Source organism: Paramisgurnus dabryanus, chromosome 8, assembly GCF_030506205.2.
Source record: "Paramisgurnus dabryanus chromosome 8, PD_genome_1.1, whole genome shotgun sequence".
Classification (NCBI taxonomy): domain Eukaryota; kingdom Metazoa; phylum Chordata; class Actinopteri; order Cypriniformes; family Cobitidae; genus Paramisgurnus; species Paramisgurnus dabryanus.
In genome coordinates, this window is record NC_133344.1 from 3894137 (window position 1) to 3909000 (window position 14864).

General features: G+C 37.9%; 2 protein-coding genes across 3 annotated transcripts in view; one reads left to right on the plus strand and one right to left on the minus strand.

Moving 5' to 3' along the window:
- The window catches only part of LOC135771672 (uncharacterized), a 62682-nt gene extending 62050 nt beyond the window's left edge, over window positions 1–632 (minus strand). The window contains exons 1-2 of the mRNA XM_073815428.1: window positions 367–632; window positions 72–185 (exon numbers count right to left, since the gene is read on the minus strand). Coding sequence (XP_073671529.1) covers window positions 72–185; window positions 367–482 — 230 coding nt within the window. The 5' untranslated portion in view covers window positions 483–632. The remainder of the gene's footprint in view (window positions 1–71; window positions 186–366) is intronic.
- Window positions 1–13470, plus strand: part of LOC135771698 (uncharacterized) — a 232922-nt gene extending 219452 nt beyond the window's left edge. The window contains exons 1-3 of one of the 2 annotated variants that reach the window (XM_065282065.2): window positions 9521–9779; window positions 9866–10460; window positions 11935–13470. In XM_065282065.2, coding sequence (XP_065138137.1) covers window positions 9768–9779; window positions 9866–10460; window positions 11935–13019 — 1692 coding nt within the window. In that variant the 5' untranslated portion in view covers window positions 9521–9767 and the 3' untranslated portion in view covers window positions 13020–13470. Of the gene's footprint in view, window positions 1–9520; window positions 9780–9865; window positions 10461–11934 lie in introns of those variants that run through there. The other variant, XM_065282066.2, reaches the window with a different exon arrangement.
- The last annotated feature ends 1394 nt before the right edge of the window (window positions 13471–14864 follow it).

The window sequence follows — 14864 nt, forward strand, 5'->3', positions numbered from 1 at the left end:
TGCTCAATTTTTGTATATCAATACTTATGAATGTTGAATAAAATTATGCATCACAGATTATTTGAACATACCTTAGATTAGGCCTTGTATCATCCCTCTTAAAATTTACTGGATGATCAATAGACACAACACTCTTCATAGACACACAGCTTAACTCTGGATCTGATCTCTTCTGATGATCTGAACTATAACACACAACAGATTTAATACTTTAATTCACATTAATAATCTTCATAACAAAAATAATTACAAGAAACTTTAAGTGTTATTAAGGTTTTAGATATTTAGATTTTAATTAAAAACAAAGATACTGCTATATTTTTCTGTGATATAAAGGTTATGTAATAAATTGTTTCTATAAAGTACCTGCATCCTGGAGAAAAATCTTCCTGTGTTGATGTTTGTGTTTGCTCCATGATGAAGCTGCAGATGTGAATCTGATCAATCTGATCTCCACAACTGATACTGAATGAAAATAACATTCAGACACAAAAAAAACTTAAAGTGAATAAACAGACATTATAGCTGAGTGAATGAATGAATCTACATCTACCTAACTACAAAACATTACATCAACACAAGTTAACACAGATGTTCCTTCTTTTGAAGAATTACATATAACACAAAACAAAAAAGAAAGGAGTAATATACCTCTGTTATCCCAGCAAACATGTCCCGTTTGGGCTCCGGGTGGGGCCACTGCGGGCAAAAAATTTGAGCCCACAGCGGGCTGCCCCTGTTTACGATATGAAAACTGCTAATGTTAGCTTAATTCTTGCTGTTGTTTTAAATAGGCTACACACGAATGATTGCTGCCTGCCAACAAAATAAATGTGCCTGTCTTATCAAAAATCATGTGTCAAATTCATTTTTGTTCATATCTTTAATATTGATTAAATAAGGGCAATAAATTATGCCAGAGCACCTTCCCGATTGAGGATTACATTAAGGACTTCCTGAATTTAAGCTACTAGGTAAACTTTAATGATGCTATGCTTAAGGACATCTTTTATAATGGACTTAATAAGGATTTACTCCAGCGTATGCCACGTAATGCCTCACATTGGACTTTGGAAAGGTATATAGACTTTGCTCTTTTGATGCCTGGCCCTCCCTTCACTGTGGAAGCTATGGATGAGGAGCACCACAGTCCCATAATGATATTCACATCACAGCCTGCTCAAGTCATGCCTGTTTTACCAAAGGAGCTGGCTGAAGTTCAAGAAGTAGTGCAGCTGGGCATAAAGCCTGACACATTTTAAAAGTGCTGTGTCGCTTCTTTCGTTTTTGGAGCATCAACCGGAATTGAATCGCAAAGTGAAACTGAGATGACAAAATTGGCGTCATCTGCCTCTAAATGCAGTTTTGAAGTTTTAAATAATTGTAATCTAACTGATCAACGCAAATACAAAGCGCCACAATACAGCTGCGTCACAAGCTCGATCAAACTGCCAGCTTATCAGTCAACATTAAAATTTATATTATTTAAGTCAATCGAATTACTAGCAACAAAATGAACATTACTGTTTACTTATTTTAATGAAGTAAAGGAATTAATGAAAACTTACCTTAGAATTTACAAGAGTTCTTCCGATTCCGATACCAGTATGGGAAATGCGTCCGATCCACAACAAAATTCTGGCATCGGATTCGGCGAGTACTTGAACCCATGTGCCGATCCGATACCATTTTCTTAATAAACCTAGTAATGTCCGTTATAAGGCTGCAAAGCGAAACTCTCTTTTCTTTTCTTCTGCAAAGCGAAACTCATCTCTTCTTCGCTGCTCTGAATGCAAACACCTGGGGCCGTATTCACAAAGCATTTTATCTTATCACTAAGAGTACTCCTAAATCGCACTAAAAGATTTTAGCTTGGAGTTTTCTCTTAAAAGTTATTCACAACGCCTTTCAGACCTACTTTTAGTAAGGAAAAATGATAACTCCTAAACTAAGAGTGAGTCTTCGTTGCTACGGATGACGTCAGTTCTCATGCACGAGCTGCCTCGCAATGACCACGTTGATTGGTTGTTAGATGACAGCTGTCATGCGTAACATAACACAGACGCACCAAATCATGGAATTACAATATCGAAATATGTCTGTGTCCTACACAAAATAATAATAGTAATGCCATCAAAATGCATATATTAAAGAAAAGTCGTGAATGAAATTAAATTAAATCAAGGTAGCCTAATACCCAAATGAAAACCGCCAATTGCCTAATAATAAAACGACATTGCATTAACACTTGCTTGATTAATTTACATCCTATTAGCCTAAATAGACTACTTAAAGCAAGTAAATGTTGCCCATATTGAAGAATCCTAATGTAATAAATAAATGACGGTGGATTATGAACTCGCCAAAACGGAAAAGAAAGCCCAACTGGATGCAGGATCAGTTACTGCTGCTGTTCCAGTTGGTGCTGGAAAAAAGAAACGTAATAAAAGGGAAATTCGGCACTGATATATCAAGCAAAACTAAGCGTGAGACATGCGAGACAATGATGCGCGGGTCAATGTACAAAACAACAGGCACCCGACCAACGTTTTCAACTAACCCGCCCGCAAGTCGGACCGCAAAAAATCCGCGGGTGACCTCAGGCATCCGCTCATTTCGGCAGTAGCAGTTTTAACATAAAGTGGCATGGCATCTTACGCACAGAAACCACTGGCACGTGCCACTATGTTTAGTGGCACTTCCGGTTTCCATTGGCTCGTACCAGTGGCTCGTCGAGTGGCACTTCCGGTGTCCAGTGGCTCATGCCACTTTTTAGTGGCTCGTCGAGGGGCACTTCCGATGTCCAGTGGCTCATACCACTCCGTTTGGTTGCTCGTACACTGACACTTGTCAGTAAAACTTAGGTCTGTTTGATTGAGGCATGTGGCACTGATAGTCACTGATCGATCATTACAGATTCGAGCGTAACTTACGCGTGCTGCTGCTATGTTTATTTAATTGTGACACAATTATTTTGTGTGTCCTTTCTGACTCTGATGTTTCAGGTAACCGAATGCGTAAATTGAGTCGAGAGCTAAATATATCATCTTGACGCTCGTTCATAAAGGAATTGTATGATCACAATATTTAAAATGGAAATGCATAATTTTTTGAGTGTTTTCATTTAATAAAGCACAGTATTTGTCTGAGCCATGGTCGTGTGAACATTGTGCCTTTTCTTAATATTTAATAAGTTTTTGTTAATCTTTTTTTTAAAGTATATAGTCAACATTTGAAGTGGATCAAAAACATTCACCAAATTTGTCCTAAAACAAGAACGGGTATTGGATATTGGTTTTTAAGAAAACTTTTAGAAAAGGTTTTGATCCACTTCAAATGTTGACTAGTGTAGTATGCCTAATTTAAGTGAGTCTACTAGATACCCTTTAAATGAAAGACGAGATCGAAGAAAAAAACTGACTCCTTCTTAAAGCATACTGTAGGCAACATTTAGATCCAATGAAATGCATAAAATAAAGGAAAAAACTGTGTTTGATTTAATCATTTGTAAAGTGTTTTGCTAAGTGTTTTGTAAATCTGTTTTGCTTTGAAATAATCCAACAATTTATTTAAAATAATTACTATCTCATAAATGTTGTGAAATAATAATTTGTTCAAACCCTTATTTCTTATAGACAACAATCTATATAGACTATATAAAATGTAATTTTGAAGGGTACGTGACGTATCTGCACTGTCAACACCGTGTAAATATCAAGTTGTAAAAAAATAAAATAAATATCAAGTTGTAAAATATGTCATAGGACATTGTTTTTAAACATAAACATGGTTAGACTGACACCTACTGTTTTGGCGTGCATGTGTGTAAATGCGGTACTTTGCAGAAAAAAAATATTATAATATTCTGCGAGATTCTTATAAATTACACTTTTTATTAAATACAACACATTGGCACTGGTTACAAATAAAAACATGCCACTCACAGACTACATTTTCACAAATAATACAATTAGAAAATTTATATTTAAAACTATTATACAATATACAATATAGCTCAGACATGTTGTGCTTTATTAAATATATAAAATATTTGCCTTCCCATTTTAAATATTTACATTTTTAATACTTAAATTGTGAATTATGATCATACGATCATCAAGATGTCCTATTTAGCTCTCGATGCATTTCACGCATTCGGTTACCTGAAACACCAGACAGTCAAAAAGGACACACAAAATCATTGTGTCACAATTAAATTAACATAGCAGCAGCACGCGTTAGTTACTCTCGGTACTGTAATGATCGATCGGTGAATATCAGTGCCACATGCCTCAATCCAACAGACCTAAGTTTTACTGACATGTGTCAGTAGACAAGCCACAAACGGAATGGTATGAGCCACTGGACATCGGAGTGCCACTCGACGAGCCACCACTAAACAGTGACATGTCATGATCTGGACACCGGAAGTGCCACTCGACGAGCCACTAAACGGAGTGGCATGAGCCACTGGACACCGGAAGTGCCACTCGACGAGCCACTGGTACGAGCCAATTGAAACCGGAAGTGCCACAAAACGTAGTGGCACGTGCCACTGGCTTCTGTGCGTAAGATGCCATGCCACTTAATGTTAAAACCCCTTCTCCATTTCGGATCAACCCGCGCATTACTGATGGGAGAGGATTTGTTGCAGATCAATGCAGCATTCCCGCTTGTGTCGCGGACCCCGGACGACTGCGAGAGGCGGTGGTATGCATTACAATCGCAGTAGAGGGTTGAGATTGCAGCCTTTAAACAGACTAGCATGGCAACAGATATGCCTATAATATTAAATATTTAATTTCATTATTGTTTCATGTAATTTTAAAAAACTTCCTGCTTGCCATGAATGTAATGAATTATGAAACAAATGTTATAAACAATATGCTTACATTAAAGTGTGCTTTTAAGTATGTGCAATGCTTTTGAGTTGGTGAAACTGTCCATGTTAAGGAGGATCAGCACCTAAGACATTTTAAGATCCTTTGTGAATAGGTCTTAGTGAGTTAGGAGTCCTCTCGACTTCTTTTAAGCTGTCCCAGACTTAGGTGCTACTTTTAGGGCTAAAATGCTTTGTGAATTACTCTTAGTGAAAAAAATTAGGAGTCCTAAATTTAGGAGTGACACACCCAGTATTTTTAGGAGTTGCTCCTAAATTCGCCAGTTAGGAGCTACTTTTAGCCTTAAAATTCTTTGTGAATACGGCCCCTGGAAGTTATCACATAGGTGACGCAACCACTGTAGAGCGGCGAAGAAATGAAGCGCTCCAAAGTATGTCCGCTATTAGTATTTCAGACTAAAAAAACGTTGACATGTCTCAAATGTCATACTGCATTTTCGATGGGTTGCACAAGTATTAATTACTTTAAAACGAGCAACTTATTATATCATTTGACAACGCTTACCCCGAAAGACACTGGTTACACTCTCTTTATATCACTTTCACTACATTTGTGGCTACACTTGTGTTTTTAAAGGAGCTTTATTTTACTTTTGTATTTAAAACTGAAATGCCAACAAATTGTTTCTGGACTTTTAAGTTTTAAATTGATTATTTTATTATATTATTCATATAGCTAATAGTTTTATACAGTTCTAAAACTAAAATACCCTTTCCGTTTACAGTGTTAGGTTTGTGGCTCTTTGTCACTTAGGAAAAATAAATATCACTGTATGTCTTTCAGATAATAAAAATACTTTAGTTCACTGAATGTATTTGTTCACGTTTTATACAGTAATAAGTCTGAAGCACACCATAGTTATATTCATACAGGGCTAGAGGTGCGCGCCCGCAAATAATACGCGTATTCGTTTTATTGCAGCGCTGACAGGTTATGACCGTCAATGTACCACGATAGCGATTCGAAATTAGACCTCTACGTGTAATTTCTCGACTCGCTCTCGCGATACTTTGACAGCGCTGCATAAAGTCTAACATGCCTAATAACAGATAACAAAGACAACATGCTAAAAAACATTAAAGATGTTAATGAAAGTGCTTCTCCTAGCAAAGCACTGCGTCCAGATGGGACTGAAAATACTTGTTTAACATTAACAGGAATATTGTCCTTTAAAGCAACACTATGTAGTTTCCATGTAAAAATGACTTACAGCTCCCCCATGTGTTTGAAAAGCGCAACAGTGCCTGGTATCAGACACTCTTCTGCAGGCAGAGGGAGGGGCGGGGCTGTGTGCTCTACCCTCCACCGCCACTTTCAGAGTGTGCTTGTAGCAGCTAGGAGGCTGCTCAGGTTGCAGCAACAGTACAATTTGTTCAGTTAAAAGTTGTTCTATCACTGAAATAATTTTAGAGACATTATTTAAAGGTAAAAAAAAAACTACATAGTGTTGCTTTAAAGCAGCTTTTTAGATATTCATCCAGGGGTGTGTTCATTCTACATAAACATGCATGCACATTTTGTTCTAAATGGACAGACCTTTATAAACATGTATAGAAAATGCTTTATTATAGTAAAAGTGTAGTACCCTTACGAAAATTAACCATGGTGTCATGTATAAGATTGACATGTGTTATGGTTGTTACCTGTATAGGCCGCTAGAGGGCGCCATAAACTGTAAGATACACACAACAGGGCTGCGTTCAGCCCCGACAAAACGTTGCACAACGTTTATTAAACAAAAACAGTGATGCGTTGAACACCCTGTTGTGATGACGCAAGAGTTGCAACTACGGTAGCTGAGAGGCCATTCTTTGTGTTCTTTTAAAATGTTTCTGAAGCCTGATGAAATAGTTATAAATGTGTGTTTAATACTGTAAAAGACCCTCAATGTTACAGTCACTGACCTTGCCGTCCAGAATGAAAGACAACATTCCAACTTGAACCAACTGAGCGAGCTCTCTTTACTATCGCGTGGTTTTATACATCTTGCCGCTGATTGGACCGACATTTCTGACACACCCACCATAAAAGAGAAAACGCTTCTAAAACCTGTTGCATTCAGTTGCACACCGTTTCCAGGAAACATGTCGTTCAACCCGGAAACCGTAGCAAAACGTTGTGCACAGGTGTCATGAGCAATTCGGTCCCCCCGAGCAATTCGGTCTCCCCTAGGACCCCGATTGGTATCTAGCACTAATGCCTGCTCAAAAATGTGTCATTGCAATATCTCGTCAGCATACGCGGCTAGCAAGCTAATTATGTTGTACAAAATAGAAGCATACATTTTTTTTAAAATAGAAGCATAAAAAAAATTTAAAAATAAAAGTTAACTAAAAAAAATAATAAAATAAACTAATATTCATGTTGCAGACACGTCAGTACTTTTCTGTCATCATCTGCTTTACAAAAACAATACTTTTATTTTTTGTAAATTATTAACATACCTTACGAAATATATTTTTCAATAGTAAAAGTGTAGTAATCATGGCGTATAATTATAATTTAAATGTCTGATTCAACTATGTAGTAATCATGTTTTGTATAAGTAATTAATGAGTAAGTAATTGTATAAGTAGTCAAAAGTGGAAATGGTACAGTATAATAATCTAAATAATAAAATGACACAATCAATGTGTAGATCTCCCACCTAAATTATAGCCTCATTTATATACTACTATATGAAACATATCATTTAAAATTGCTCAGCCCCCTGAATTGTCTGAGCTTGAACCGAGAGGCAACCTTCCGATCTCTCTAATGAAGCCAACACGGAAGTGACTTAAACTGCAATTCATCGACTGGCCGCTTGAGGCTGGCTTCAAAAGGGAGTCAATTCCCATAGACTCCCATGTTAAAAATGGCCAACTTTACAGTAGAAAATAATATGTTTACAGCCTGGTACAAAAAGTGTTTTTGGCCTATATAGCTAATTTTGCCCTTCATGACAACTGTGAGGGGGGTGAATTTTTTTGTAACTCACCCGTTTAGATTATATTAAGCCTTAAACTTCTGCCTAATTAAGGGCGTGGTCGCTTGAGTGTCGGTTGAACAGCCACTGCTGTCACTAGACTCGCGCTAGGCGGGCGTGGTTTCACTTCAGCTTCACCCATGTCCCGCCTTTTTACCCATTTTCGGTTTTCCGCGAGTAATTCGCGGGGACGCGCGGCCAAGATGGCGATGGCAGGCAACGCCTACTTTAAGCTTCAAAGGCCCTGTCCCAAATGGCGCACTTCATGTGGACTTTCGGTCTCGTGGCCTTTAATTGCGCGTGCTCGCTTAGTCCACGAGTCCGTAGGGTGTCCCATCTGTCATTTTTACGCTTTGAAGTGTGCTCATCAGCGCCTCCTTTGCCCCCTTGATGCAGTCTTCAGCGAAGCCCGCACTGCAGCAGGCTTCGCGCACTTTACCAACCCAGAAGTCCTTGCGAAAGAGCAATCAGACCTATCAGACGACGGAAGGGAGGAGCTCACACTGACGGGCAACTTCTCTACCTATTAAAAACTGACTTTGTTAAATAAAGTTTGGAAAAAAAAAAAAAAACTTCTCTACCTATTTCCGGTGTGACGCTCGAGTCTGTCCCAAAATACGACTCCGTTGCACCCACGTGGACTCCCATTAAGGGTCCCTAAAGTCTGGACTACGTGATGTCATCAAAGTGTGGACTCTGAGGAGGACCACAAGTCCGGAGTGTGCCATTTGGGACAGGACCTAAAGCGATCTTCACAAACCAATGGGTGACGTCACGGACACTACGTCCATATTTTTTTACGGTCTATGGCTTGAACGTGCCCCAGGTATAGACGGGTTGCACGGCGACGTCACTAACTGGTTGCGCGCGCAACCGAGAGGCAGAAAGAAGAGACGTGCATTGTGTTGTATGCTAGTAGCGGTGTCTGTAAGTCAAAATGCCAAGGAATTGTTGAGTGGAAAATAGTACCAACAGAGTCAGTGCTGGGTGCCTGATGTTAACATACCAGTAGATGCGACTATTACGTTACTAGCATTATAATTATAACATTATAATTCATACATGTATCACAGTAACACTGCAAAAATAAAGACAGAAAAACAGATCCAACTAAAATCAAGTCTTATTTATATAGAAACAATAAAGAACGCTTCAATAATTAAGGTTGTTGCAGTAGCAGATCAGCTCAACAATCGGGCTTTCTGCCTCCTGGATGCGCGCGCACCCTGCAATGTTTGTAAACTTGCAACCCCTCTATTTGGTTGTGCAGTAAAGTAGGTATTATACAAAGTTTCAAAAACGTCCTTTTTGTTTTATTTAGATGTTATTTTATTTTTGTTTTTAATGTTGTGCTGCTACAATACCTAATTACAATGAAAATATAACGTTGTGAAAAGTTGTACAAACTTTTGTGTTTTAATTTTAAATCTTATCATAATCTCTTTGCCTTGATGTTTTGTATTTTAATTTAATTTCTCACCTCTTGTTTTCATTAAGTCATTACATTAGATGATTTCTGCCCATAATTGAGACGCATACTTGTTTTGCTAAATCCATTGTAAAGCAGTGAGCGTCTTCTCTCTCCAGTACAACAGGAGGCGCTGCAGCTCTTTAGTCCGCAAATAAACTCACTAAAGAAAGAAAGAAAGAAAGAGCGCCCGTGTGATGTGTTTGTGTATCCTCAGTGTTTTTCTCTCTTGCGTGTTTCATTGAGTGTAAACAGAGTCTTGTCTCTGTGTATTTAAGTGTTAAGACGTTGATGATGAGATGTGCTGTAAATCATTATGAACTGATCTGTCAATGCTGGATATATTGATGATTTCATCACAGAAGTCTCTCAGCTGAAGAAAGAGGTGGCGTTACTGGAGACAAAGCTGAGGTCAAGAGGAGATTTAGCAATGAATCGAGAGGTTTGTTCAGCTTAAACATCATTTACCTGAATCAGACAACATCAAATCATTTCTAATCTTACTGTCTGTGTGTGTTGTGTTGTCAGGATGTGAATTGTTGTGAATCTTCAGTGTATGTGACTGATGATGGAAGTCTGGATTCAGTGTGGATGAGCAGAGATCAGAGCCGCACACCACAGCCACTGCTGGACTCTAAACTCTCTGAAGAGAAATCCAGACACACACAGGACTCCGATCTCAGTCTGACTTTACTCTGTTATACTGAGTCAAAGCCCACAGACACTCAGGACACTACAGTGTGTGACAGTAAACAGAGCTTACAGGAGGATCAAACCTCCACAGAGTCTCTGGATTCTGTCTGTAACGCTGGAGAACAGCAGCAGATCCTGCAGACCAAACTGAAGATGTGTTCAGTTAAACTCATCGACTGCAAGAACCTCATGATGAAGATTAAAACTGAGCCCACAGAAATCAAAACTGAACCCACAGAAATCAAAACTGAACCCACAGAAATCAAAACTGAACCCACAGAAATCAAAACTGAACCCACAGAAATCAAAACTGAAACTAAAGAAATCAAAACTGAACCCACAGAAATCAAAACTGACCCTAAAGAAATAAAAACTGAACCCACAGAAGAGGATGATCGCACTGATGAAGATGATGATTTTATTCCATCAGGTATTTCTACTCAATTATTATTGTGTTTTAAAAAAAAATTAACTGAGCACCTATTTTGGGTTTTCAGTCACAAACTCACTAATCAAAAGACCAAAAAATATAAGTACTAAAATGTTTAAGGAGTTTAGGATATCTTTAATACTTATTGAGCAACAGGTATGTAGGCTTAAAGGGTTAGTTCACCCTAAAATGTTATTTTTATCACAAATCACTTACCCCTGTGTCTTTCTAAACCCCCAAGTGCTGTGATTGTCTTGACAACACAATTTTAGATATTTTTGATGAAGTCTGGGAGGCTTCTGTCTGTCCAATTGACTTCGGATAGATTCACAATTCCCCAGAAAATAATGAAGGACATTGTCGAAAAGTTCCATCAGTTGTTCTATAATAATATTATGAAGTGATGAGAACACATATGTATGCAAAGAAACCAAAATAAATTATTTTATTCAATAAGTGGTTCTGTTTTGGGGTGAACTATCCATTATAAAAATACTTCATCTTATTCTGAAAGTGTCACCATATAATGCCACAAGAATTCAAAATCTTTGTACAAATAATAAATATTGGTCCATTTGACTCCTACAAAATGGTGGATCAGTCACAAATAATCGTGCAAAATTTAATCGGGTAAATTAATAGAAAATTTAAATTAGAAAATTGTTATTATCTTTAACTAATAATATAAATATATACTACTAATAATAAACTCTGCAACACTCTGCTACTACTCTTGACACGCGACAAAAAAAAAAACTCCTTTATCCATACTCAATACTCAGACCAAACCAAGGCCTTGTTTATCATTGGTTACGTGATTTCTACATTAATAACACTATCGTTTCTTTTATTTTCAATTCTTCCAAGAACAGAAAGCTGTGGAGCATTTTTGTCACCCTAATGTTTGATCACTGTTCTTTGTTTGCTTAATGTTTGTTCTAAACTTTGTTTGCAATGGTGGATCGTCTACTTTTCTTCACTTATCCTAATTTTTTATTTACTGTAAATGTTGCAAATCAGTGATGCCCTGATGGCCTGGTAGAGTAATAATTTGAATAAAAAATAATTTGTGGCCGAACACGGCCAATACTTTGAATGGTCTGCGGACGTGTGCGCCAAACACGGTAAAACCGGTATACCCGTCCCTTACCTCGCCTTCATGTAGCGAGCCCCCTTGTCACATACTTGATGTAGGCACGGATACAATGACGTTTCCGAAGTGGATTGTGGAGATATTTTAATCGTTCACGATCAATATCGTCATATCACATACCCATACCCATTTATTCTCGACACGCGCTCCGAACCCTCGCTTAAATATCCCATCACTAACAATGACCCCGCTGTAATAACAGGACTGACACCTGTCTTCTGTCTTATGTGTGAATCTAGAAAAATATACAGAATCTCAATTCTTCATCCTTTGTGTAAATAAGAGTGAAAAGACAATTTATTTGTTTCATGTTTCTTTCAGGTGTGAAGAGTGATGCATGGGTGGATATAGAAATAACGTCCTCAACTTCAAAAGAGCGACTGACAGCACAAACTCTTTCCTGCATCACATGTGGAAAGACATTCAGCTCACAGAGACTTTTAGAGAGACATAAGAGAAAACACACAGAACAGAAACTCTTCACCAGATCTGAGATCAGCTTTACTACCTTACAAGAGAAGAAACTTCATTCAGAAGACCACAGAGAGAAGAAGAAGAAGCAGTTTCACTGTGAGCAGTGTGGGAAGAGTTTTGTCTCTTCCTCTAATCTAAATGTTCACATGAGGACACACAGTGATGAAAAGCCTTTCAACTGCACTGAATGTGGAAATTACTTCAGAACCAAAGACAATCTTAAAGTTCATCAGAGAGTTCACACAGGAGAAAAACCTTACAACTGTCCTCACTGTGAGAAGAGATTTAGCTGTAAATATAATCTGAAGACACATGTGCTTTTACACATCAATGAGAGACCGTATCAGTGCAGTGAATGTGACAAAACCTTTAGGGATTTAGGTTCATTAAAAAAACACCAGAATACTCACATTAAAGAGAAACTCTATCAGTGTTCACACTGTGATAAATGTTACGGTTATAAATATCAGCTGATAATCCATGAGAGAGTTCACACCAGAGAAAAAACTCATAACTGTAGTGTCTATGGGAAGAGTTTTAGACAACATGAAAGTTTAGTGACACACCTGAGGACTCATACAGATAAAAAACCTTTCAAATGCTCTCAGTGTGACAAGATGTTTGCTTATTCAGGCCACTTAAAAGTCCATCGGAGAGTTCATACTGGAGAGAAACCTTATATCTGCTCTCACTGTGGAAAGAGCTTCTCTAATTCATCTAATTTTAGAGTTCATCAAAGGGTTCATACTGGAGAGAAACCTTATCACTGTAGTGTCTGTGGGAAGAGTTTTAGTGTAAAGGCTACATTATTAAAGCACAAGAGACTTCATACAGGTGAAAAACCTTTCAAATGCTCTCAGTGTGACAAGACGTTTACTTTTTCAAGTAACTTAATAGTTCATCAGCGAGTTCACACTGGAGAAAAACCTTAACACTGTAGTGTCTGTGGGAAGAGTTTTGGACAATGGGTTTCATTTCTAAATCACAAGCGAATTCATACAGGTGAAAAACCTTTTAAATGCTCTCAGTGTGACATGACATTTACAAAGTTAAGTAACTTGAAAGTCCATCAGAGAGTTCATACTGGAGAGTAACCTTAACACTGTAGTGTCTGTGGGAAGTTTTTTGGCAACAGTCAAACTAACTTATGGACAAGAGACTCCATACAAGTGAAAAACCCTCAGTGTGACAAGACATTTGCTTATTCAGTTCACTTCAAATCCATAAGCGGTTGGGCACTGGGGTGCCACCCCCCAAAGTTGGCCAGAGAAGAAAGCTACTTTAACATGTTACAAAAAAGTTACAATATATAATGCAAATTAATACAAAATAAAATCGTTTAGTTGTACTATTTCACTGTTAGTCATGTTATCATTTATTTAAAAAAATAAAATATCAAAACTGAGTTCGTTGTGTGTGTGTCATGTTTGTGTGTATGGGGCGCACCCCTAATGAGTGTCTATGTAGGTCAGTAAAAAGGGTAAAAACATGCGACCTGAGGCTGAGCTCTAATTGGCTGGTTTTGAATCTGCCATGGGGCGCAGGACTGTGCGCCCCAAACTCCCACTTATGTTGTAAAGGAACCAGAATAGTTTTTTATGTCTTTGACCTCATGCGATTGGATCGTTTTCAGATTCTAATAAACACATTGCAGATTGCCATGTAACTGCTAGATACAGTACTGGGGCCCGTTTCAGAAAGGTGGTTAAGTGCAAACTCTGAGTTTGTTAACCCTGAATAAGGGAAACTCTGAGTTTTCCGTTTCAAAAAGGGAGGTAGGTTAAACCTGAGATGGCGGGGTAAGTCAAGCCTGTTTCAGAAGGAGAGGTAACTTATACTCAGAGTCTGTTTCCAGAGTAACATACTCTCTGAACCTAACCTGGTCGGGAGCAGGTTTTATCCTGTAAACTCTGAGTTTCTTGTGGTCTCCTCCCCTTTTTAAAGGAGTAGCGGTGTTTAATCTTGTTAGTTGCTTTAGTACATTCAATCATTGAGCACATTTTTATTATGTACACTGTAAAATATTTTTAGCTGTCATTAAGTTATAATTAAATTGCCAGTGCAAACCATTTTAACTTACTACTTTATATTTTTATATATTACACTAAACTTTCAACTAAAAATTAAAACAGTAAATTGAAATGACTTGTAAAGCTAATATGATATACTTAGGTGCATAGATCGTCTTAGTAACTAAAATGTCAAGTACTTTTATAGAGAATCCTGCAGATGATGATGTTGCATTTATTTGTAGAAAGTTAAGTTAGATTTATGTCGCGAGAGGATTTTGAGACCCCGAGTGGTTTTTTGTCATATCCACTTACATTTATGTGAGCGACATTATTATTTTTTGCAGTCATTTTAGATGTATAAATATCCTTATATGACTAATATCAGTCTTTGTGGTGCTCTTACATCTATACAGTTGCCTTGACATTTCTTATGTACTCGCTCGTCATTACCGCTGGTCTAGTGGGTAGTGCTGTGTGCAGTAGATAGGGCAGATGGCCCTGTCCCAAATGGCGCACTTCATGTGGACTTTCGGTCTCGTGGCCTTAAAGGGAAATTCCGCCTTGAAATGATCCTAGGGTTAATAACAAACGTGTACCGAGTTCGACCGTTCACTGGAGTTTGTTTTCATGCTAGTCTAATGTGACCAGTGTTATTGCTAAACGCAAATTAGCATGTTATGGTAGCCTTCGGGGCATCAGTGCATTAAAAACGAAATCGCTATGTCTATACTACTAATAATGCTCAAAATAACCCCACACTTACAC